General features: G+C 42.0%; 1 protein-coding gene across 2 annotated transcripts in view; it reads left to right on the top strand.

Moving 5' to 3' along the window:
* Nucleotides 1-25,177, top strand: part of LOC109892801 (AP-2 complex subunit beta) — a 59,144-nt gene that overhangs the window by 21,019 nt on the left and 12,948 nt on the right. The window contains exons 15-20 of one of the 2 annotated variants that reach the window (XM_020485584.2): nt 11,451-11,492; nt 12,029-12,175; nt 12,945-13,090; nt 16,115-16,244; nt 22,539-22,623; nt 22,803-22,889. In XM_020485584.2, the coding sequence (XP_020341173.1) occupies nt 11,451-11,492; nt 12,029-12,175; nt 12,945-13,090; nt 16,115-16,244; nt 22,539-22,623; nt 22,803-22,889 (637 nt within the window). The remainder of the gene's footprint in view (nt 1-11,450; nt 11,493-12,028; nt 12,176-12,944; nt 13,091-16,114; nt 16,245-22,538; nt 22,624-22,802; nt 22,890-25,177) is intronic. The other variant, XM_020485585.2, reaches the window with a different exon arrangement.

The following is a 25,177-nucleotide window of genomic DNA, read 5'->3' as shown; positions in this document are numbered from 1 at the left end:
TTTGATTTTCCCGTGATGTCAAGCAAAGAGGCACTGAGTTTGAAGGTAGGCCTTGAAATACATCCACAGGTACACCTCCAATTGACTCAAAGGTGTCAACTAGCCTATCAGAAGATTTAAGGAATTTTCCAAGCTGTTTAAAGGCACAGTCAACTTAGTGTATGTAATCTTCTGACCCACTGGAATTGTGATACAGTGAATTATAAGTGAAATAATCTGTCTGTAAACAATTGTTGGAAAAATGACTTGTCATGCCACAAAGTAGATGTCACAAAGACAAACTATAGTTTGTTCACAAGAAATTTGTGGAGTGGTTGAAAAATGAGTGTAATGACTCCAACCTAAGTGTATGTAAACTTCTGACTTCAACTGTCAGAAGAGAACGGTGAGAACGGTGAGGAATCAGCCCAGAACTACACGATAGGATCTTGTCAATGATCTCAAGGCAGCTGGGACCATAGTCACCAAGAAAACAATTGGGAACACACTACACCGTGAAGGACTGAAATCCTGCAGCGCCCGCAAGGTCCCCCTGCTCAAGAAAGCACATATACAGGCCCGTCTGAAGTTTGCCAATGAACATCTGAATGATTCAGAGGACAACTGGGTGAAAGTGTTGTGGTCAGATGAGACCAAAATGGAGCTCTTTGGCATCAACTCAACTCGCTGTGTTTGGAGGAGGAGGAATGGTGCCTATAACCCCAAGAACTCCATCCCCACCGCCAAACAAGGTGGAAACATTATGCTTTTGGGGACAACTTCACCGCATCAAAGGGACGATGGACGGAGCCATGTACCGTCAAACCTTCCCTCAGCCAGTGCATTGAAAATGGGTCGTGGATGGGTATTCCAGCATGACAATGACCCAAAACACACGTCCAAGGCAACAAAGGAGTGGCACAAGAAGAAGCACATTAAGGTCCTGGAGTGGCCTAGCCAAATCTTTAGAGGGAGCTGAAGGTTCGAGTTGCCAAACGTCAGCCTCGAAACCTTAACGACTTGGAGAAGATCTGCAAAGAGGAGTGGGACCAAATCCCTCCTGAGATGTGTGCAAACCTGGTGGCCAACTACAAGAAACGTCTGACCTCTGTGATTGCCAACAAGGGTTTTGCCAACAAGTACTAAGTCATGTTTTGCAGAGGGGTCAAATACTTATTTCCCTCATTAAAATGCAAATCAATTTTGAACGTTTTTGACATGTTTTCCTGGATTTTTTTGTTGTTATTCAATCTCTCACTGTTCAAATAAACCTACCATTACAATTATAGACTGATAATTTCTTTGTCAACGGTCAAACATACAAAATCAGCAGGGGATCAAATACTTTCCCCCCCCTATATGCATCAACAGTTCAAATAGTGTACACACATTCTGGCTAACACATCAAGGGTGATGTATGCTGGGCAGCAGCAACAGAGAGACACTCTGTCTGTCAGTGAGAAGCCTGCCTCGCTGTCCCTGATTGATCTGCCAGACACTAGTACAGAGAGGCATGCAGGCAAGGGATGTCACGATGTGGCTTCACTCTGACATCTCAATACAGAAGAGACACGAGGCGGAGGCTTGGCACGCCATGGTGGCTCTGGCACACACACAGGACCCCGAAGTTTGGTCCTAATGGTGGACGGTGGATAGTGATAGCGTTTTTTCAGGTTGTATGCTGCTAATATTATCGCACTGTCAAGATTGTTTTGGTCTTCATGCAGATGTGTTGTTTTGTTTGACAAGGCGGTGCATACTAATTAACATTTCAGTTTTGCATCTAAAACGTCCTAGTTAGCTAGCTATACACAGCACATTTGAATCTCTATTGTAACAATGTGATAATGAAGGCTCATTTGCTAATAGGGCGTGTTGTTTTGTGGCTGCTCATCTGGATAACCATTATAGCCCGTGCTTAGCACGTGAAATGAGCAGCAGCTTTTTGGGAAGCTCTAGTTACAGTGGGGCAAACAAGTATTTAGTCAGCCACCAATTGTGCAAGTTCTCCCACTTAAAAAGATGAGAGGCCTGTAATTTTCATCACAGGTACACTTCAACTATGACAGACAAAATGAGAGAAAAAATCCAGAAGCAAGATTTCTGGCTCTCACAGACCTGTAACTTCTTCTTTAAGAGGCTCCTCTGTCCTCCACTCGTTACTTGTATTAATGGCACCTGTTTGAACTTATCAGTATAAAAGACACCTGTCCACAACCTCAAACAGTCACACTCCAAACTCCACTATGGCCAAGACCAAAGAGCTGTCAAAGGACACCAGAAACACAATTGTAGACCTGCACCAGGCTGGGAAGACTGAATCTGCAATAGGTAAGCAGCTTGGTTTGAAGATATCAACTGTGGGTGCAATTATTAGGAAATGGAAGACATACAAGACCACTGATAATCTCCCTCGATCTGGGGCTCCACGCAAGATCTCACCCCGTGGGGTCAAAATGATCACAAGAACGGTGAGCAAAAATCCCAGACCTAGTGAATGACCTGCAGAGAGCTGGGACCAAAGTAACAAAGCCTACCATCAGTAACACACTACGCCGCCAGGGACTCCAATCCTGCAGTGCTGCAGTGCCAGACGTGTCCCCCTGCTTAAGCCAGTACATGTCCCGGCCCGTCTGAACTTTGCTAGAGAGCATTTGGATGATCCAGAAGAAGATTGGGAGAATGTCATATGGACAGATGAAACCAAAATATAACTTTTTGGTAAAAACCCAACTCGTTGTGTTTGGACGACAAATGCTGAGTTGCATCCAAAGAACACCATACCTTCTGTGAAGCATTGGGGTGGAAACATCATGCTTTGGGGCTGTTCTTCTGCAAAGGGACCAGGACGACTGATCCGTGTAAAGGAAAGAATGAATGGGGCCATGTATCGTGAGATTTTGAGTGAAAACCTCCTTCCATCAGCAAGGGCATTGAAGATGAAACGTGGCTTGGTCTTTCAGCATGACAATGATCCCAAACACACCTCCCGGGCAACGAAGGAGTGGCTTCGTAAGAAGCATTTCAAGGTCCTGGAGTGGCCTAGCCAGTCTCCAGATCTCAACCCCATAGAAAATCTTTGGAGGGAGTTGAAAGTCCGTGTTGCCCAGCAACAGCCCCAAAACATCACTGCTCTAGAGGAGATCTGCATGGAGGAATGGGCCAAAATACCAGCAACAGTGTGTGAAAACCTTGTGAAGACTTACAGAAAACATTTGACCTCTGTCATCGCCAACAAATGGTATATAACAAAGTATTGAGAAACTTTTGTTATTGACCAAATACTTATTTTCCACCATAATTTGCAAATAGATTCATTTAAAAATCCTACAATGTGATTTTCTGGATTTTTTCTCTCATTTTGTCTGTCATAGTTGAAGTGTACCTATGATGAAAATTACAGGCCTCTCATCTTTTTAAGTGGGAGAACTTGCACAATTGGTGGCTGACTAAATACGTTTTTTGCCCCACTGTATTTATCTTATGTTTTAGGGAGACTTTCTCCTCTTGACAGACAGTAATAACAACTTTTTAATGATACAGTGCATTTGGAAAGTATTCAGACCCCTTGACTTTTTCCACATTTTGTTACATTACAGCCCTATTCTAAAATGGATGAAATCATTTTTTCCCCCTCAATCTGCACACAATACCCAGTAATAGCAAAGCATAAACAGATTTTTAGACATTTTTGCAAATGTCTTAAAATGGAAACATCACATTTCCATAAGTATACAGACCCTTTACTTAGTACTTTGTTGAAGTACCTGATTTCGGTCTTCTTGGGTATGACGCTACAAGCTTGGCACACCTGTATTTGGGAAGGTTCTCCCATTCTCTGCAGATACTTTTAAGCTCTGTCAGGTTGGATGGGGAGCGTGTCTGCACAGCTATTTTCAGGTCTTTCCAGAGATTTTCTATCAGGTTCAAGTCCGGGCCCCGGCTGGGCCACTCAAGGACATTCAGATACTTGTCCGGAAGCCGCTCCTGAGTTGTCTTGGCTGTGTGCTTAGGGTTGTCCTGTTGGAAGGTGAACCTTCGCCCCAGTCTGATCGCTCTGGAGCAGGTTTTCATTCTCAATCCTGACTAGTCTCCCAGTCCCTGCTGTTGAAAAACATCCCCACAGCATGATGCTGCCACCACAGTGCTTCTCCGTAGGGATGGTGCCATGTTTCTTCCAGACGTGACGCTTGGCATTCAGGCCAAAGAGTTCAATCTTGGTTTCATCACACCAGAGAATCCTGTTTCTCATGGTCTGAAATTCCTTTAAGTGCCTTTTGGCAAACTCTAAGCGGGCTGTCATATGCCTTTTACTGAGGAGTGGCTTCTGTCTGGCCACTCTACCATAAAGGCCTGATTAGTGGCGTGTTGTAGAGATGGTTGTCTTGGAACGTTCTCACATCTTCACAGAGGAATTCTGGAGCTCTGTCAGGGTGACCATTGGGTTCTTGGTCATCTCCCTGACCAAGGCCCTTCTCCCCCGATTGCTCAGTTTGGCCGGGCGGCCAGCACTATGAAGTCTTGGTAGTTCCAAACTTCTTCCATTTAAGAATGATGGAGGCCACTGTGTTCTTGGGGACCTTCAATGCTGCAGACATTTTTTGGTATCCTTCCCCAGATCTGTGCCTCGACACAATCCTGTCTCGGAGCTCTACTGACAATTCCTTAGACCTCATGGCTTGGTTTTTGCTCTGACATGCACTGTCAGCAGTTGGACCTTATATAGACAGGTGTGTGCCTTTCCAAGTCATGTCCAAGCAATGGAATTTACCACAGGTGGACTCCAATCAAGTTGTAGAAACATCTCAACGATGATCAATGGAAACAGGATGCATCTGAGCTCAATTGAGTCTCATAGCAAAGGGTCTGAATACTTGTGTAAATAAGGTATTTCTGTTTTGTATTTTTAACGCATTTGCAAACATAAAACCCTATTTCCACTTTGTCATTATGGGTTATTGTGTGTAGATTGATGAGGAAAAAATGTAATTCAATCCATTTTAGAATAAGGCTGTACCGTAACAAAATGTGGAACAAGGAAAGTGGTCTGAAGACTTTCCGAATGTGCTGTATTAGCTGGGGATTGTGTTCTGAACTCTAGCCTGAAGGGACAGCCACAGCTGTTGTTCTACTCTACTGAGAGTGTTGTAGCTTGTAGCTTTGTAACCACCATATGTGGTTAATAATATTAAGTCATAGAGTAAATGGACTATATCTTCAAGTAAATGGAGAGCTTGTATGGAAGCACTTCATCTATTAGTTCATCCAACCCACCTTAGCCTATAATTAAATGTTCTGCTCTGCTTTAGTGAAGTGAAGACTTGGGAGGCAGACTATCGTATAGTTATCAACCAATAATAATAATAATTGATTCTTACCACTATATCCTTTCTGCTTAGCCAGTGAGATGGGAGAGGAGAGCACCAGGGGCTAACTGGGTCCAGTACATGCCTGCTGCTGTTTATCGTTCCACTACCCTACTAGTCCAGACACTATGCCACAGGAGAGGGAGGGTTCAGAAAGGAGTGATTGGCACTGAGTTGGGAAGTCCCTGCCCCAGATGTTAATTTGATTTAATTTGTTAGGTGACATTTTCAAGAGACTACACCTTCGACTGAGTTCAAATTAAGTGTAAGCTCAACCATGAGAAATCATATTGCCCTAGATACACCACCTCATTCCCTAGCTTTTTCCAATGAACAACACATTTGTCAATTGGTATTCTCCAGGCCAGGGCAACTGTAGTTGGGGCGGGAAGTTCAGCGTAGCGAATTAGGGGTCATGTCTTGTCGGCCGTGTAGAGCGTGGCTTCGTTGTGATAAGTGTTATTACGATTATCTCGATGTGCTCCTCGTCCCTTTTGGTTGGCCCTCCCAGATTATAAAATGCTTTAATCAAATCTTAATTGGGCGGTCATTAAAACTACAGTGACTCCAATCCAAGTCGGAGAGTCCAATCGAGGACATCTTACCGTTGTGCTGCTACACAGAATGTTTAAACAGATCTGCTGAGTAATTACAGTGGGGAGTGAAAGCTACTTTCTTACCAATTATGATCAGCCATTCTGCAAGCCTACTTACTCTAAGCACATTCAACCAATTTAATGGAATCGATATGGGTTTTAATGAAAGGCAAAGAGCCGTGAGCTGAAACAGCCCTCAGTCGGAAGTTACAGTTTAGCACTGATAAATTCTAAGGGTACCCTGACCTTATCGCAGTCTGGGTTCAAATACTACTGATATTGTGGCTCCTCCAGATTTAACACAGAGAGCAATGCTAGTTTTATTTGCTATATATTAGTCAAATTAAAATTAAAAGCAGGCCTAAGCTTAATGTTGGGCAATCAAGATTTAACATTGTTATAGCCTTTTGATGATAATTGAATATGACATTTGAGTGCAGAGTCTGTTTACAGTCTGCACTGAATTCTCCTCTGGGCTTGTTCCTCAAAATATACAATTTTTAAATCTACAGCAAGAGATTATGTGGAAATACTCCTCCAGAAATTCTATTGCAATGTAACATTTGTAGTCTTTCATTTCAACTCAGTTTCATCACACCAGAGAGTCTTGTTTCTCATGGTCTGACATTTCTTTAAGTGCCTTTTACTGAGGAGTGGCTTCCGTCTGGCAACTCTACCATAAAGGCCTGATTAGTGGCGTGTTGTAGAGATGGTTGTCTTGGAACGTTCTCACATCTTCACAAAGGAACTCTAGAGCTCTGTCAGTGACCATCGGGTTCTTGGTCACCTCCCTGACCTCTCCCCCGATTGTTCAGTTTGGCCGGGCGGCCAGCTCTAGGAAGAGTCTTGGTAGTTCCAAACTTCTTCCATTTAAGAATGATGGAGGCCACTGTGTTCTTGGGGACCTTCAATGCTGCAGACATTTTTTGGTATCCTTCCCCAGAACTGTGCCTCGACACAATCCTGTCTCGGAGCTCTACGGACAATTCCTTAGACCTCATGGCTTGGTTTTTGCTCTGACATGCACTGTCAGCAGTGGGACCTTATATAGACAGGTGTGTGCCTTTCCAAGTCATGTCCAATCAATTGAATTTACCACAGGTGGACTCCAATCAAGTTGTAGAAACATCTCAACGATGATCAATGGAAACAGGATGCACCTGAGCTCAAATGAGTCTCATAGCAAAGGGTCTGAATACTTGTGTAAATAAGGTATTTCTGTATTTTATTTTTAACTCATTTGCAAACATAAAACCCTATTTCCGCTTTGTCATTATGGGGTATTGTGTGTAGATTGATGAGGAAGCTACTTTTTAGTCTTTAATTTCGATTCTAATCGTTTCCCCTGTGTATTTACTACCCGGTTGTCATCCACCTTGAGAAACTGGGAGAGTGAGTAAGATTCCGATATTCTGAAGTAATTGGATTTGGGATCCCACTGCTGGGCCCTTCTGGGGAATGGAAGGCTGCCCTCGTTGGGGAAGTAGAATGGTATCAGAGAACTGCCTCGGCTCCTGTTCACACCTGAACCCAGGAGGACTTCGTTAGTGAGAGACTCGGGAGTCATCATGGCTTTAGATATTTCTACTTGGACCCTTGAGAAGGGCTCTAAAAGTGTGACCAATTTGGTATTTATTTTGCGACCAGGAGTTTTATGTTGGGAGCAGATAATTGTTCTAATGAAAAGGCTTCTGATTGCCCTAGAGAAAAAGGTGAGTCACTAGCGGCTTGCTTCTAGCGTAACCAAGTCAACAGATCTGACCCATATTACCGCCGCAACATTTGTATCTTCCTATAGGGGATCACCGGACCACATTTTACATTCATAAATCATGTCGTGGGCAGTTTTAAAACTGCTCAGTGGTGTTAAGTACTTAAGTAAAAGTACTTGAAAGTACTACTTAAGTCGTTTTTTGGGGTATCTGTACCTTACTATTTATCTTTTTTACAACTTTTACTTATACTCCACTACATTCCTAAACAAAATAATGTACTTTTTACTCCTTACATTTTCCCTGACACCCAAAAGTACTACTTACATTTTCAATGCTTCGCTGTCTAATTCACGCACTTATCAAGAGAACATCCCCGGTCTTCCCTACTGCCTCTGATCTGGCAGACTCACTAAACACAAATGCTTCGTATGTAATTGACGTCTGAGTGTTGAAGTGTGCCCCTGGCTACCTGTTAATTTAACAATCTAGAAAATTGGTTTGCTTAATATAAGGATTTTGAAATTATTTATACTTTTACTTTTGATACTTAAGTATATTTTAGCGATTACATTTACTTTGGATACTTAAGTACATTTAAAACCAAATACTTTTAGACTTTTACTCAAGTAGTATTTTACTGAGTGACTTTTACTTGAGTAATTTTCTTTTAAGGTATCTTTACTTTTACTCAAGTATGACAATTGGGTACTTTTTCCACCACAGAAACTGCTTGCGGGTCATTAACCATTTGTTTACATTTGTTCGGTCATGTTACCTCATTGGCTAGCTAGCTAACTTTACCAGTATATCCAAACATTTGAGAGCAGATAAAGGAAATAATAGCTTCTACGGGAGATCAATGATCATAGCAATGAGTGACAGCTCGCTTGCACGTCATCATCATAAACTTCACATTTTTAAAGAGATGGTGTACAATTTTCAGTGTAATGCACCAGATAACTAGCCTGCTCATCCTCATGTCATTTCGTATTACAGCTTTCTGGGCCACTGTAAAAGGAGCTCTGCCAGTTGATTTAACATATAAGCCACTTCACAGGACATTATCTCTGTCCACTGTCTTAACAGTGTTAATGAAGTGTAAACCTCTCAATTCACACCATCAAAGCAAGGGTTGGGATTATGCCAGGTAAAGGACCCTGCCTTTTAAGTGTACTTGCCCAATGCCCATAGAAATAGAAACGCATAGAACTAGAATCAATGTCCCATACCTTGGAACATGCTCCCAGACACCCTGCAGAGAGACAGTGTTGCTAGAGGTTTGAGGCTGCATCGCCAGACCAGATAGACAAAGACCTGCTGTCAACAGAAGGGCAAACTCTGGGAATGATTAATGCAATAGAAAGGGCTGAGTCAGCGCCCCAAAACTGAATATTAAAGCTGACCTTCTAGATGAGGAGGCCGAGCCAAGTTAACCTGACAAGCTGTCAAAGCTCTGTGTGCTAGCCATTTTTCAATGCAAATAGACTGGGTTCTTCTCTTAAACCTGCCAATAGCAGACCCCTCTAAAACTGAATGACATATTGGATCAGGCTTTTCATGGACTTCATTTCTCATTGGTCATAGTCATTCACTCATCTATATGGATGGATTTTTGAACACCCGCTGAAATTGCAAAGGACTCTACGTCCGTCTCCCAATAAAAATATGTGACTGTTAACTGCCCCATTTAAGATTTTATTATTGACGAGCCTGAAACTTCCCTCTCCAGCAGAATGTAAATGAGCTGTCCTGTTTATATTTTGCATTCCTAAAAGGCCCTTGTATCGTCAGTATAAAACTTTGGCAGTATTTCCAGACACTTCCCTCCCACATTAAGACTTCTCCAACTTTGTGACTTGCATTTCTTGCCGCTGGTCAAAAGCTGGTACTTCAACCCTGTGTAAATATCAAGAATATTCATATGCTAGAAGAAGAAACAATTCAGTGTGAGGGTGAAGTGAGACAATATTGACTAGTCTGCCAATTCCACTTCGCATGTGTGGAAGTAAGAGTTAATTCGGCATAGTTGGAAAAGACTCCCAGCTGTCTCTTAACATAACACTGCCACAGCATTCAGCCATTTTGTTCTGAGTGGTTCACCTTAAAAATAAACCACTTCGTCATGGGAGGGCTGAACACAATGCACTTTTGTGCAAGCTCGCAAAACTAGGTATATCTTGTGGTAAACACTATCAAACAGTTGTATCTAAGTTTGTCAAACCTAAGCATTATCAACCTGTGGTACACGAGCGGCACAGCGGCCTAAGGCACTGCTTCTGCAAGAGGCGTCACTACAGTCCCTTGTTCGAATCCAGGCTGAATCACATCCGGCCGTGATTGGGGGTCCCATAGGGCAGCGCACAATTGGCCAAGGGTCGTCCGGGTTTGGCCAGGGTAAGCCGTCATTGTAAATAAGAATTTGTTCTTAAATGACTTGCCTAGTTTTAAATAAAGGTAAAATAAATGTTGGGTTCTAACATTAAAAGACAGCTAATTGATTACACTGCATTACAATGATGGATATACAGTGCCTTCAGAAAGTATTCAAACCTCTTGACTTTTTCCACATTTTGTTTTAGATCGTGAATAAAAATGTATTAAATGTATATATTTTTTTTGTCACCGTCCTACACACAATAGCCCATAATATCAAAATGGTATTATGTTAAAAAAAAATTTATTACAAATTCATTTCAAATGAAAGGCTTGAGTCAATAAGTATTCAACCCCTTTGTTATGACAAGGCTAAATAAGTTCAGGAGTAAAAATGTGTTTAACAAGTCACATAATAAGTTGCATGGACTCTGTGTGCAATAATAGTGTATAATAATTTCACATTATTTTGAAAGTCTTAACATGTTTTCACTTTGTTATTGTGGGGTATTGTGTGTAGATGGTTGAGAGAACACAATGTGGAATACGGGTATGAATACCTTCTGAAGGCACTGTATGTTTGAAAGTAAAAGAATTTCATACATTTAAATTCCCCAAGGTCAAATATCCTCAAGATGTCTTATACATTGCTTCTAACGTTGCTTGTGCCAATGCTTTTCTATCTGCCTATTAACAGCCAAATACGAACATGTGATTTGTGCCTTGCTGGTTCTTAGGCTATAAAATAGTTTTATGTTATTCCAGTCCCATTAAGTGTCTGTCAAGGTGACGTCACACTTCTCACAGTCACAATGCATTTAACTAAGAGTGCCAGGTCTCAAAGGAAGTTTTGTCCTGAATATCACAATGGTTTTCGTTACATACATAATTAAATTTTTTCATCCAGCCTCTGAGATGGATATTTTGCATCTCAAAGACTTAATGTTTTTAGAGATTCTAATGAGGATGCGTCTTTGAATATTTTGTGTAGACCTAGACTTGATTTCTTTAATTACTTTATCTTCCCCTTACACCCCTGTAAAAATTCAACTGGAGAGATGAAAGGAGCCCAATACATATAAAGCTATTATAGTATCATTTTTTGTGAATTCTCAAATGGGTGTATCGAATGAATTTCGCAATGAGCTATTCTTCCATCTTAATGTTCATGTTTTGGCAAGGTTTTCTGGTTTCCTGACTGACTGACGCTTCTTCCTGGTAACCATTTCACTGTGTCAAATTGACTATCTACATAATAACCATTGCCATTTTCTAGGCAGTATATGGGTTGTATTGCTTTTGGGGGGGTTGGGGATGGGTTGCTATTGCTAAGTACCTCTATCTCTCTAACTCTCTTTCTCTGTCTATCTGTTGTTTGGATGCGGGTGCTGGATATGGGTCCTCTCTTCTCTCACCTGTAGTTGGGGGGAGACCTGGGAGGAGGTGTTGGGGGAAGTCCAGCAGTAAGTGAGCCCTTCCGTTTCTCCATTTGCCTGCCCCCATCTGCATGTTGCATGCTCTTAGAGGTTCTAGCTGGGGTCAAAACTTAACTGCCACACAGTTCAAAGCTGAACAAGCTATTTTTTCCCCCGCACACTCACGCCTCACCTTTTGACCTTGCTTGCCACTGATGGGGACGATTCCAGTGGACGATTGCTCAAATTGCGAAATCATAGGCCGAAATTCTGACTGAAGATATACAAACTAGTTTCTGCAAATCAGAGCATTGGAGAATGTATTTCTCGTGTCAGGATTTCAGCTTTAGTGAATGTACAAAATCACATTTGTCGATCATGACATTGTCTTTAAAAATAAATAATTAGAAGATGCCACCATTGTTATTTGAAACCCACTCTGAGCACTTGACAACAAAAATGAGTTTGGAACCTGTCTCTTCATCGAAGGTTGCTAGAGAACCGTCGAGGAGGTACATTCTGGATTCATAGTTGTGCTGATGTCCTGTATGTTTTTTTTGTTTGTGCATATGTGTGTGACTCAGGTGGGACAGAACTTTATCCCCTCGTCAGTTCCCAACACATTCGCCCCATCGCCCACTCCTGCAGTGCTCAGCAGTGGCCTCAACGACCTGTTTGAGCTCTCCACAGGCATGGCCATCACCACAGGAGGCTATGTCACCCCAAAGTCTGTGAGTACCCATAGCTCGATGCTTATGTTGATGTTCAATGCTAATGCTATCCAGAGCTTAATGTTAATGTTAGCACTATGTTGGGATAAAGATTTTCATTGCTGAGTTAGCACACCAGCAAGGGCAGAGAATAAAGCTCATCAGAATGCTAATGCTAACTCATTAGGACCTAGCAAGCAGAGAAATGCATACAGAAAGGAGAAAGGGGGATACCTCGTCAGTTGTACAACTGAATGCCTTCAACTGAAATGTGTCTTCCGTATTTAACCCAAACCCCTCTGAATCAGAACCTTGAGCCCTGCCTCAGTCGCTCTTCATGTAGGACAGTGTATAAATATAGTTATGACATTGTTTGGCAGGGGTGGAAGGAGGGGTGTGTTAAGTTCATGTTGGCATCAACAGGCTCCACCCTAGATTCCTGTTCAAAATGGTTAATTTAGATATATCATACAGTTGAGTCATGCAGAAGAGGCTCACAGAGTCCTCGCTGTGTTAATGTGTGCTGTTGATTGGTACGTGTAGCAGCAGGGCATAGCATCCTGTCCAAGGTATCCATCTTAATTTACAGGTTCCATCTCCCTTTGTGTCTGACTCAATACAATGAGTGGGCTACACAGCACAGACACGTAGTTCAGCACTTGTTGTGCAAATCCTGTATGACTCAGGTTGCCATTTTCAAATGACCTTGTGTGCTCTCTCTGCTCCCAGGTATTGGTGAAGCAGTTTGCATGTTCATATTTCTTTATTTATTGTCTATCTCTTCCCCCAGATATGGCTGCCTGCAGTGAAAGCTAAAGGGCTAGAGATCTCAGGCACATTCTCCCGCCGACAGGGCCAAATGTACATGGACATGACCTTCACCAACAAGGCCCTGCAGCACATGACCGACTTTGCTATCCAGTTCAACAAGAACAGGTGAGAGAGGGTGCGACTGGTATCAAATCCTATATGCCATCTCTTGCTATTGTGCCCTTAGTCACAGTGCGATCTAAGAGGTTGACACGGTCTCTCAGGGTCTTCGGATAAAGACTCAAGACACTATCTCATCTATACCAGCATTCAAGGTCCTCTGTGCCCTCACTGTAAAAAAACGTATCTCTGCCTTTTGTTCACACGAACCTTGTATTTAGTTGCTCATCGCGACTCTCCATTCACTATAATCATGGCCATTCACTAAACAAATTGTTCATAGATAATAGGTTAGTTCTCAGAAACTATCCACTTAGTGAAAGGGATATGGCTATTTATTGTCATGTACTTCACAAAAATAGTACAATGAGTGTAAATGTGAGTCTTAGTCCCAGGGCATATATGGAAAGGTATGTGCAGTTGAAGCCTGAAGTTTACATACACTTAGGTTGGAGTCATTAGAACTTGTTTTTCAACCACTCCACAAATGTCTTGTTAACAAACTATAGTTTTGGCAAGTCGGTTAGGCCATCTACTTTGTGCATGACACAAGTCATTTTTCCAACAATTGTTCACAAACAGAATATTTCACTTATAATTCACTGTATCACAATTCTAGTGGGTCAAAAGTTTACATACACTAAGTTGACTGTGCCTTTAAACAGCTTGGGACATTCCAGAAATGATGTCATGGCTTTAGAAGCTTCTGATAGGTTAATTGACATCATTTGAGTCAATTGGATGTGTACCTGTGCCTACCTTCAAACTTTGCTTGACATCATGGGAAAATCAAAAGAAATCAGCCAAGACCTCAGAAAATGTTGTTGTAGATCTCCACAAGTCTTGTTCATCCTTGGGAGCAATTTCCAAACGCCTGAAGGTACCACGTTCATCTGTACAAAAAATATTACGCAAGTATAAACACCATGGGACCACGCAGCCGTTTACCGCTCAGGAATGAGACGCGTTCTGTCTCCTAGAGATGAATGTACTTTGGTGCGAAAGTGCAAATCAATCCCAGAACAACAGCAAAGGACCTTGTGAAGATGCTGGCGTAAACAGGTACAAAAGTATCTATATCCACAGTAAAACGAGTCCTATATCAACATAACCTCAAAGGCCGCTCAGCAAGGAACTTCATCCCAACCATTAAGCACGGGAGTGGCAGCATCATGTTGTGGGGGTGCTTTGCTGCAGAAGGGACTGGTGCACTTCACAAAATAGATTGCTCTTTGAGGAAGGAAAATTATGTGGATATATTGAAGCAACATCTCAAGACATCCGTCAGGAAGTTACAGCTTGGTCACAAATGGGTCTTCCAAATGGAACATGACCCCAAGCATACTTCCAAAGTTGTGGAAAAATGGCTTAAGGACAACAAAGTCAAGGTATTGGAGTGGACATCACAAAGCCCTGACCGCCATCCTATAGAAAATTTGTGGGCAGAACTGAAAAAGTGTGTTCGAGCAAGGAGTCCTACAAACCTGACTCAGTTACACCAGCTCTGTCAGGAGGAATGGGCCAAAATTCACCCAACTTATTGTGGGAAGCTTGTGGAAGGCTACCCTAAACGTTTGACCCAAGTTAAACCATTTAAAAGCAATGCTACCAAATACTAATTGAGTGTATGTAAACTTCTGACCCACTGGGAATGTGATGAAAGAAATAAAAGCTCAAATAAATCATTCTCTCTACTATTATTCTGACATTTCACATTCTTAAAATTAAGTGGTGACCTGAGTTTAAATGTATTTGGCTAAGGTGTATGTGAACTTCCCACTTCACCTGTATATTATGTGCACTCGGCTCCTTATGTTGGTACAGTATGGGAGCATACTGTATGATAACTAAACACGACCACTACTCTGGAATACAAGGAATTGTGAAGAGCAGACCTATACACTGTATATACAAAAGTATGTGGACACCCCTTTAAATGAGTCGATTCAGCTATTTCAGCCACACCCATTGTTGACAGGGCCATGCAATCTCCATAGACAAACGTTGGCAGTAGAATGGCCTTACTGTAGAGCTCAAACGTTCACCATGGCACCGTCATAGAATGCTACCATTCCAACAAGTCAGTTCGTCAAATTTCTGCGCTGCTCCAGTTAAGTGCAAGTGCTGTTATTGTGAAATCGAAAACTGAAAGTTGGTAGGCCACACAAGCTCACAGAATGGGACCGCTGAAGCACTTAGCACGTTGTAAATCGTCTGTCCTCTGTTGCAACACTCACTACCGAGTTTCAATCTTCCTCTGGAAGCAACATCAGCACCAGGAACTGTTCGTCGGGAGCAAGATGAAATGGGTTTCCATGGCCGAGCAGCCATGTATCACAATGCCAAGCGTCGGCTGGAGTTGTGTGTAAAGCTCGCCGCCTTTGGACTCTAGAGCAGTGGAAACGCGTTCTCTGGAGTGATGAATCACGCTTCACCATCTGGCAGTCCCACGGATGAATCTGGGTTTTGCTGATGCCAGGAGAACGCTACCTGCCCCAATGCATAGTGCCAACTGTAAAGTTTGGTGGAGGAGGAATAATGGACTGGGGCTGTTTATCATGGTTCGGGCTAGGCCCCTTAGTTCCAGTGAAGGGAAATCTTAATTTTACTGCATACAATGACATTCTAGACCATTCTGTGCTTCCAACTTTGTTGCAACCGTTTGGGGAAGGCCCTTTCCTGTTTCAACATGGCAATACTCTTGTGCACAAAGTGAGGTCCATACAGAAATGGTTTGTTAAGATCGGTGTGGAGGAACTTGACTGGCCTGCACAGTGCCCTGACCTCAACCCTATTTTGGCTGAAAGGAATCAAGTCCTTGCAGCAATAATATAACATCTTGTGGAAAGCATTCCCAGAAGAGTGGAGGCTGTTATAGCAGCAAACTCCATATACCAGCTCCATATTAATGCCCATGATTTTGGAATGAGATGTTCGACGAGCAGGTGTCCATACTTTTTCTCATGTAGTGTATTTAGCTCCAGTCACCTGAAGCACTTAAGACCCTGTTATGCAATTTATGTTGTCTAGTTTCGGAGTGATCCCCACCACCCCTCTGCCCATCCACACTCCACTGATGCCCAGCCAGAGTATTGAAGTTTCCCTGCCTCTCAACACCATTGGGCCAGTCATGAAGATGGACCCACTGAACAACCTACAGGTAAACTCCTACATGTATTTTCTGGTTATGTAAAGCATGCTCGGCAAGAGCAGCCTACCTCTCAGGGATTTTTCTGCCATTTTTAATCCTTGGGCGGGCCGCCAAAGCATTTTTTTCAGATTACCGAAGTCTAAACAGTGTACATTTATTTCAAAAAAAAATTGGGATTGGAAAAAACGCTTTCAGTGTCAACTTAAACCAGATGTAAAGTAAGTAGAAAAGATAATGGGCCTACAGTGCCTTCAGAAAGTATTCATACCCCTCGACTTAATTCCACATTTTGTTGTGTTAAAGCCTGAATTCAAAATGGATTACATTTTTTTTCACCCATCTACACACAATACCCCATAATGACAAAGTGAAAACATGTTTCTAGATTTTTTAGCAAATGTATTTATATAAGGATTTACACCCGAGTCAATACTTTGTAGAAGTGCCCTTGGCAGCGATACCAGCTGTGAGTCTTTCTGTTTGCCTATTATTCTTTTCAAAATGCTTCAAGCTCTGTCAAGTTGTTTGTTGATAATTGCTAATAATTGACAACCATTTTCAAGTCTTTCCATATATTTTAAAGTAGATTAAAGTTAAAACTGTAACTCTGCCACTCAGGAACATTCACGGTTTTCTTGGTAACTCCAGTGTTTTAGGTTATTGTCCTTTTGAAAGGTGAATTCATCTCCCAGTGTCTGGTGGAAAGCAGACGGAACCAAATTTTCCTCTAGGATTTTGCCTGTGCTTAGCTCTATTCCGTACATTTTTTTTTTATCCTGAAAAACTCCTTAACGATTACAGCCCTTAACGATTACAAGCATACCCAAAACATGATGCAGCCACCACTATGCTTGAAAATATGGAGAGTGGTACTCCATAATGTGTTGTGTTGGATTTGCCCAAACAACACTTTCTACTCAGGACAAAAAGTGAATTGCTTTACCACATTTTCTTGCAGTATTATATTAGTGCCTTGTTGCAAGCAGGATGCATGTTTTGGAATATTTTTTCCCTGTTTCCTTATTTCCTTATACAGCTGACTGAGTGTGGTCTTAGTGCCAGCATCTGTTTGTGGTGGTAAATAAACAGTATAGCTGAGAACTGTCTAGGCAAGTAGTGTGGCCTGCAATTTATCACAATATACTCTACTTCAGGCAAGCAAAATCTAGAGACTTCAATAGATTTCGTGCACCAGCTGTTGTTTACAAATATGCACAGACCGCCGCCCCTCGTCTTATCGGAGTGTGCTATTCTATCCTGCCGGTCCAGCGTATATCCCGCTAGCTGAATATCCATGTCGTCATTCAGCCGCGATTCCGTGAAACATAGGATATTACAGTTTTTGATGTCCCGTTGGTAGGATATTCGTGATCGTACCTCGTCTAATTTTTTGTCCAATGATTGCATGTTGTAATATTGACCGTAATGGCAGATTTCCTACTCGCCAACTGCGGGTCCTGACTGCTCTTCGTCCTCTGTATCTGCGTCGCTTCCTCTTGCGAATAACTGGGATGTCGGCCCTGCCGAGTGTTTGGAGGATATCATGTGAGTCTTGCTTGTTGTTGAAAAAATCTTTGTCTAATCCGAGGTGAGTGATCGCTGTCCTGATATCCAGAAGCTCTTTTCTGCTGTAAGATACGGTTGCAGAAACATTATGTACAAATTGAGTTACAATTACAGCTAAAAACCCCCACATAATAGCACAATTGGTTGGGCGCCCGTAAAACTGCTGCCATTTCGTCCGGCGCCTTCCGGGCCCGATTTCCCGATAACGATGGAGTTTAGGCTTATGAGTGTTTTTAACGATGCATCTTTCCTACCACGTTACTAACGAAGGTTCTGGGAAACACCTTGGCTTCTAAAGATAGATCGTAGAAAGGTTCTAATGATGATCTTAACGCTACGAAGGTTCTGGGAAACGAGGCCCATCATCTTCGGTCTTTCTCTTGTATTTTAATGTTCCTGTTGACTCTGTAATCAATGCCTGCCAGGTTAAGCACCCTACTTTTTGCCTGAAGCACTCCAGCAACGCCAGTGTTTTTTTCTCTCCAACTATACGTACCAGTCAAAAGTTTGGACACACCTACTCATTCAAGGGTTTTTCTTTACTTGACTAATTTCTACATAGTAGAATAGTAGTGAAGACATAAAAAATATGACATCACACACATAGAATCATGCAGTAACCAAAAAAGGGTTAAACAAATCAAAATATATTTTATATTTGAGATTCTTCAAAGTAGCCACCCTTTGTCTTGATGGCAGGTTTGGATACTCTTGGCATTCTCAACCAGCTTCATGAGGTAGTTGCCTGGAATACATGTAATTTAACAGGTGTGTTTTGTTAAAAGTTAATTTGTGGAATTTCTTTCCTTTGTGAGTTTGAGCCAATCAGTTGTGTTGTGACAAGGTAGGGGTGGTATACAGAAGATATCCTTATTTGGTAAAAGACCAATTCCATATTATGGCAAGAACAGCTCAAATAAGCAAAGGGAAACACAGTCCATCATTACTTTAAGTCATGAAGGTCAGTCAATTCGGAAAATTTCAAGAACTTTGAAAGTTTCTTCAAGGACAAAAACCATCCATCATTATGATGAAACTGGCTCTTGAGGACCGCGAGAGGAAAGGAAGACCCAGAGTTACTTCTGCTGCAGAGGATAAGTTCATTAGAGTTACCAGCCTCAGAAATTGCTGCCCAAATAAATGCTTCACAGAGTTCAAGTAACAGACACATCTCAACATCAACTGTTCAGAGAAGACTGCGTGAATCAGGCCTTCAGGTTCGAATTGCTGCAAAGAAACCACTACTAAAGGACACCAATAAAAATAAGAAACACGAGCAATGGACATTAGTCCGGTGGAAATCTGTCCTTTGGTCTGATGAGTCCAAATGAGAGATTTTTGGTTCCAACCACCGTGTCTTTGTGAGAAGCAGAGTAGGTGAACAGATGATCTCCACATGTGTGGTTCCCACTGTGAAGAATAGAGGAGGTGTGATGGTGTGGGTCTGCTTTTTCGGTGACACTGTCTGTGATTTATTTAGAATTCAAGGTACACTTAACCAGCATGGCTACCACAGCATCCTGCAGTGATATGCCATACCATCTGGTTTGCGCTTTTTATTTTATTTTTTAATTTTTTTTTTACCTTTATTTAACTAGGCAAGTCAGTTAAGAACACATTCTTATTTTCAATGACGGCCTGGGAACAGTGGGTTAACTGCCTGTTCAGGGGCAGAACGACAGATTTGTACCTTGTCAGCTCGGGGGTTTGAACTCGCAACCTTCCGGTTACTAGTCCAATGCTCTAACCACTAGGCTACGCTGCCGCTTAGTGGGACTATCATTTGTTTTTCAACAGGACAATGACCCAACACACCTCCAGGCTGTGTAAGGGCTATTTGACCAAGAAGGAGAATGATGGGGTGCTGCATCAGATGACCTGGCCTCCACAATCACCCGACGTCAACCCAATTGAGATGGTTTGGGATGAGTTGGACCACAGAGTGAAGGAAAAGCAGCCAACAAGTGCTCAGCATATATGGGAACTCCGTCAAGACTGTTGGAAAAGCATTGCAGGTAAAAGCAGGTTGAGAGAATGCCAAGAGTGTGCAAAGCTGTCAAGGCATATGGTGGCTACTTTGAAGAATCTAAAATCTAAAATATATTTGGATTTGGTTACTACATGATTCCATATGCGTCTCTTTTATTTATAGTTTTGATGTCTTCACTATTATTCTACAATGTAGAAAATAGTAAAAATAAAGAGTCTTGAATGAGTGGTACTGTAGTTTTTTTCCCTCCTGGAACAACGTACAGTGTGCAAACTCCTCTTTCAAGCCCGAGACCTATTACAATGGAAAACAAAAAAACAAGTTAAATGCATTTTATAATAAAAGTTCATTTCAAACTTCAAGATATCCTCAATGTATGGCATTTGTTTATATGCTTTTGATCCTGTCTTTTTTACAGCCTCGTTGCAGCATATGTAAAACTAGGTATTAAGTCCCCAGAGAAAGCAGTATTCTAAATGCTGTTTATCAAACTATAATCTACAGAATTAGGTGCTTCTGTCTTGCGTCCGAGAGATGAGCTGGAGGGTTCAGTCTTCAGCCCACACACATGGCCGTCAAGCTGAGGACAATAAAGCCTGTTAGTAGTTTGAGCCCACAGTGTTGGCTCTAATGTGCTCCACCACCACAGGACAGCCACCAACTGGACAATGGACTCCAGCTTTCAGTGCCCCCGCACAAACTTTCATTTCGTAAGCTCACATTTTTATGGAGGGAAGGCAATTCACTGGAATAGCTTTCTGTAAATCCAGTCTCAGAAATTGAATACATAGCCCTTTTTTACAGCTCTGTAAATTCTTTGATAATATGCATAAGAGCACGTAGGCCTTTATAAGGGCAATATATAACAGCTACTCAGCTATCCTGGAAAGCAGCCCATCCATCAGCAGACTTTAGTAGTTCCAGTCATCTCATTTTCACTGTTCAGTGGCTGAGAGAGATGGCACTGGAAACCATTCAGCCAAAATAACACTACTTTACAGGGCTCTCCAGCTGAGACAGCTACTTTATTTCTTCCTATATCCCAGGCTAGCCTCCATCCTATAATGATTCCTCCTTTTCTGTTCTTGCCTTCCCGGCATGGGTATTGTTTGTGTGGTTGTGTGTGTGTGTGTGTGTGTGAGAAAATATCTGTCTCTCTGAAGGCCCGGTGGTAAGCAGACCACCTTTAGAGTGTTTGAGCTCACCACACCACAGCTTTTCATCTGGGTTGGGTCCACATACTGCTGAAATGAACACTGCTCATATAGTATCTACTTACTCATAAATGCAGAATGACATTCAATAGTGAATATTCAACCGCTTGTGTCCTTTTTTTTCAGAAGATTTGCTCATGGGGCTCCCGAGTGGCGCAGCATCTCAGTGCTAGATGCGTCACTACAGACCCTGGTTCGCTTCCAGGCTGTATCACAACCGGCCGTGATTGGGAGTCCCGTAAGGCGGTGCAAAATTGGCACAGCGTCGTCCGGGTTAGGGTTTGGCCAGTAGGCCGTCATTGGAAATAAGAATTTGTTCTTAACTGACTTGCCTAGTTACATTTGAAAAATGTTTGGTGCCTGTAGTGACACATTTTGCCAATCACATTTGTCCTTAGGCCATTCTATAAGAAAACAGCAGATTGAGTAATTGATGATAATAATGACTATAAATATCTACAAATCCCACCATTCAGCAGCTTCTATTCCTAGCTGCTGGAAGGGACACTACTGACCCTGATTCACCTCAGTGTTCATTCTAATAATTACCTCAGAGTCCCTAAGTTGTAATGAAGACTTCTAAGTACTAACAAAGATAATAGTTATTGTCAGCTTTGGTACTTAATCACAACACAGCCTAGGGATATTTACCATGTGATTCCGACACCTCTCCCACACTCCCCATTGTGATGCGTCTTGTGTTTTGATATACTTTATTAGTATGTCTATGACTCTGATCATGTGACACTAAACAAATCAAAAGGCCTCTGTAATGAGCTTGGGTGTTATATCATGGGGATTTTTTGAAACCCAGACAGGACATCAGTTTGGTTCAGATGTGTAGGTGGAGACGATTGTCCTTTTGTGGATTAATTGATTTTCTGACGGAGCTCTAATTCCATGTTGTGTCACAATGCGAGTTGCGTTGTGAGCTAATGGGGGAAAGTTTTTCCACGGAATCGACAACTCCGTCATACCAGATAAGGTTTGTGTGTTTTGTATTTATGTCTCTCTCTCTTTGTGTGTGTGTGTCCTCGGTGCTTAGCAATGGTCAACTTTCACACACTGTTCCTGTCAAGTACAGGTGAGGCCGGCCAGGGTCTGGTCTTCTGATAATGTCTATTCGTGAACAGAGTAAGGACTGCCTGCCGGAGGGTCTCTCCATGAAGCCAGAAATATGAATCAAGTTCAGAGAGAGCTCAGAGTGCCCATGATGGCTGTATACTGCATTAGTTGCAGAGTCCAACAGACCATACACTCAGCTTTAAGCCCTCGCCACTCACAAATAGACACCTCCAGTCTCACTTCTGTCTAGCCATGACAGACACTGCATGGACATTTTAAGAGCACTTTTTCTTATTTAGAGCAATTCTATATTTATAGTTGTCTGCCTCATCTTTCTCATGCTCCTAAGTGCTCAGAAGTGTTTGAGGGCTTATTGGAATTCTATATGTCCAAATCAGCCATCTCTAGTGCATGGCACTAAGGCACTGACTGATGTCATATTAACGTTGTGTTGTCTTTTGTCCACAGGTGGCTGTGAAGAACAACATTGATGTTTTCTACTTCAGCGGGCTTATCCCACTCAACATTTTCTTTGTGGAGGACGGTAAAATGGGTACGTGTGTCTGGAAGCAACACTCTCAAACACTCAATATCCAGCTCATTACCATAGCAGTAGAGCCATTACCACCAAAGAGTTTGAAGAGTTTATTTTATACCAACACAAGGACCTTTTGTAGCTCCCCGCTCAGTTCAGGTGTCACTCTTGTTTCCCACCATCTTCATCTGCCTCAGAGCGACAGGTGTTCCTGGCAACCTGGAAAGACATCCCCAATGAGAACGAGCTGCAGTACCAGATCAAGGAGTGCCACTTAAACGCAGGTAGGCTTCTTTACCTCTGTGGATGAAAGCTATATGTACCTTTGAACACTAACTTAAGTTTTATGCACCATGTGAGAAAAAAACTAAACATTTCTGACCATGATATGTACTCTAAGGGCTGTCACTATTTTTATCTGTGGGGTTTTCCTCCTACTGCTCAATGGTATGAAAACACTAATACAGATCTAGAATGAAAATGTACACTGTGTTTGTGTTGGAGAGGGTCATCTTTCACCCTCCTAACTATGACTGTACTGAAACCCAGCCTATCGAGAAACACAAGTCTTTCAAGCAGTACGGCTCAAATGTCCATCATCGGAGCTGTTCACGCTATGCTTTAAAAATGTAACCTTGCGTGATTCAGTCTTAAAGCGTGAGGACATGAGTCGATCCACAATGCTGCTAATATTTGGGATGACATACACACCACATAGTCATCTACAGTAATCAGGCACAAACACAAATGATAAGACAATTGAGTCTCATCAACAATCTAGCTTCCTGTATTCCTCTATCTTTTTTATGTCAAAGGACATTTGTTAGGTGATGTTGAAATTGCAGCTTAGTGTGGTTTTGAACACTCCATTGTGTTTAAGTTACCAAGAGTACAATGGGATAAGATCTTTTGTCCTTTTTTTTAACTGCTTCGAGCACAAGTGAAGGACAGTGTCGAGTTGGTGTTGTTTCCTATCGATTGAGTGCTGGTGATTCAGTGGAAGGAGATGTCATTTGATGAGGAGAAAGCATGCAGAGAAGGAGGAAATGCATGAAGAGCGCTCTATGCATCTGCCTAGCTGTCAAAAGTTCAATTTATTTCAACTTTTGACGCATGTAAAATGGACAAATGACATCCATTAACCTATGAGGCCAATAGAAAAACCTTTTGCTCATGATATGCTCAGTCAGTTTTTGAAAGATATGACATCTCTGGGCGTGCTTGTGTTCGGTGACTTGTTGGTGTTTTTGTCATCCTAAAATATTATTTGGTAATATATCAGGCCTATTGTCCTTACAGAGCTCATGTCTGAATCACACTTACTACTACTATCCTCTCCTTTCACAGATCTAACACGTTGAGCCAATTACAGGGCAGATAAAGGGCCGTCCTTGTTTTGGGAAAGTTATATTGGAGGGAAGTAGCTTTAGTTATTGTTTAGTCTATATGCAGTGTTTTATTTACCAACCTGGACAGGTGGTACCGCAGGTAACCTTTTGAAACCATCAAACCACAAAGTCATCAAATCCCAGTGGGTCAGACGTTTACATACACTCAATTAGTATTTGGTAGAATTGCTTTTAAATGCGTGTCCATTTGGAAGACCCATTTGTTTCATCAGATCAGAGGACACAAAAAGTATGATCTTTGTCCCCATGTGCAGTTGCAAACCGTAGTCAGGCTTTTTTATGGTGGTTTTGGAGCAGTGGCTTCTTCCTAGCTGAGCGGCCTTTCAGGTTATGTCTATATAGGACTCGTTTTACTGTGGCTATAGATACTTTTGTACCTGTTTCCTACAGTCCCTTGCTGCTGTTCTGGGATTGATTTGCACTTTTCGCACCAAGGTACGTTCATCTCTAGGAGACAGAACGCGTCTCCTTCCTGAGCCGTATGACGGCTGCGTGGTCCCATGGTGTATATACTTGCGTACTATTGTTTGTACAGATGAATGTGGTACCTTCAGGCGTTTGGAAATTGCTCCCAAGGATGAACCAGACTTGTGGAGGTCTACAATTATTTTTGAGGTCTTGGCTGATTTCTTTTGATTTTCCCATGATGTCAAGCAAAGAGGCACTGAGTTTGAAGGTCGGCCTTGAAATACATCCACAGGTACCCCTCCAATTGACTCAAATTATGTCAATTAGCCTATCAGAAGCTTCTAAAGTCATGACATCATTCTCTGGAATCTTCCAATCTGTTTAAAGGCACAATCAACTTAGTGCATGTAAACATCTGACCCACTGGAATTGTGTTTAAGTGAAATAAATAAAAATGTGTGTTTTTTTGTTTTATTTTTATTTAACCAGGTAGGCCAGTTGAGAACAAGTTCTCATTTACAACTGCGACCTGGCCAAGTTAAAGCAAAGCAGTGTGACATAAAACAGAGTTACACATGGATAAAGAAAAGTACAGTCAATAACACTATAGAAAAGTATATTTACAGTGTGTGCAAATGGAGTAAGGAGGTAAGGCAATAAATAGGCCATAGTAGCGAAGTAATTACAGTTTAGCAAATTAACACTGGAGTGATAGATGTGAAATAAAATAAATAAATAATCTGTCTGTAAAGATT

Source organism: Oncorhynchus kisutch, linkage group LG6 (assembly GCF_002021735.2).
Source record: "Oncorhynchus kisutch isolate 150728-3 linkage group LG6, Okis_V2, whole genome shotgun sequence".
Taxonomy (NCBI): domain Eukaryota; kingdom Metazoa; phylum Chordata; class Actinopteri; order Salmoniformes; family Salmonidae; genus Oncorhynchus; species Oncorhynchus kisutch.
This window is presented reverse-complemented; position numbering and strand designations above follow the sequence as displayed.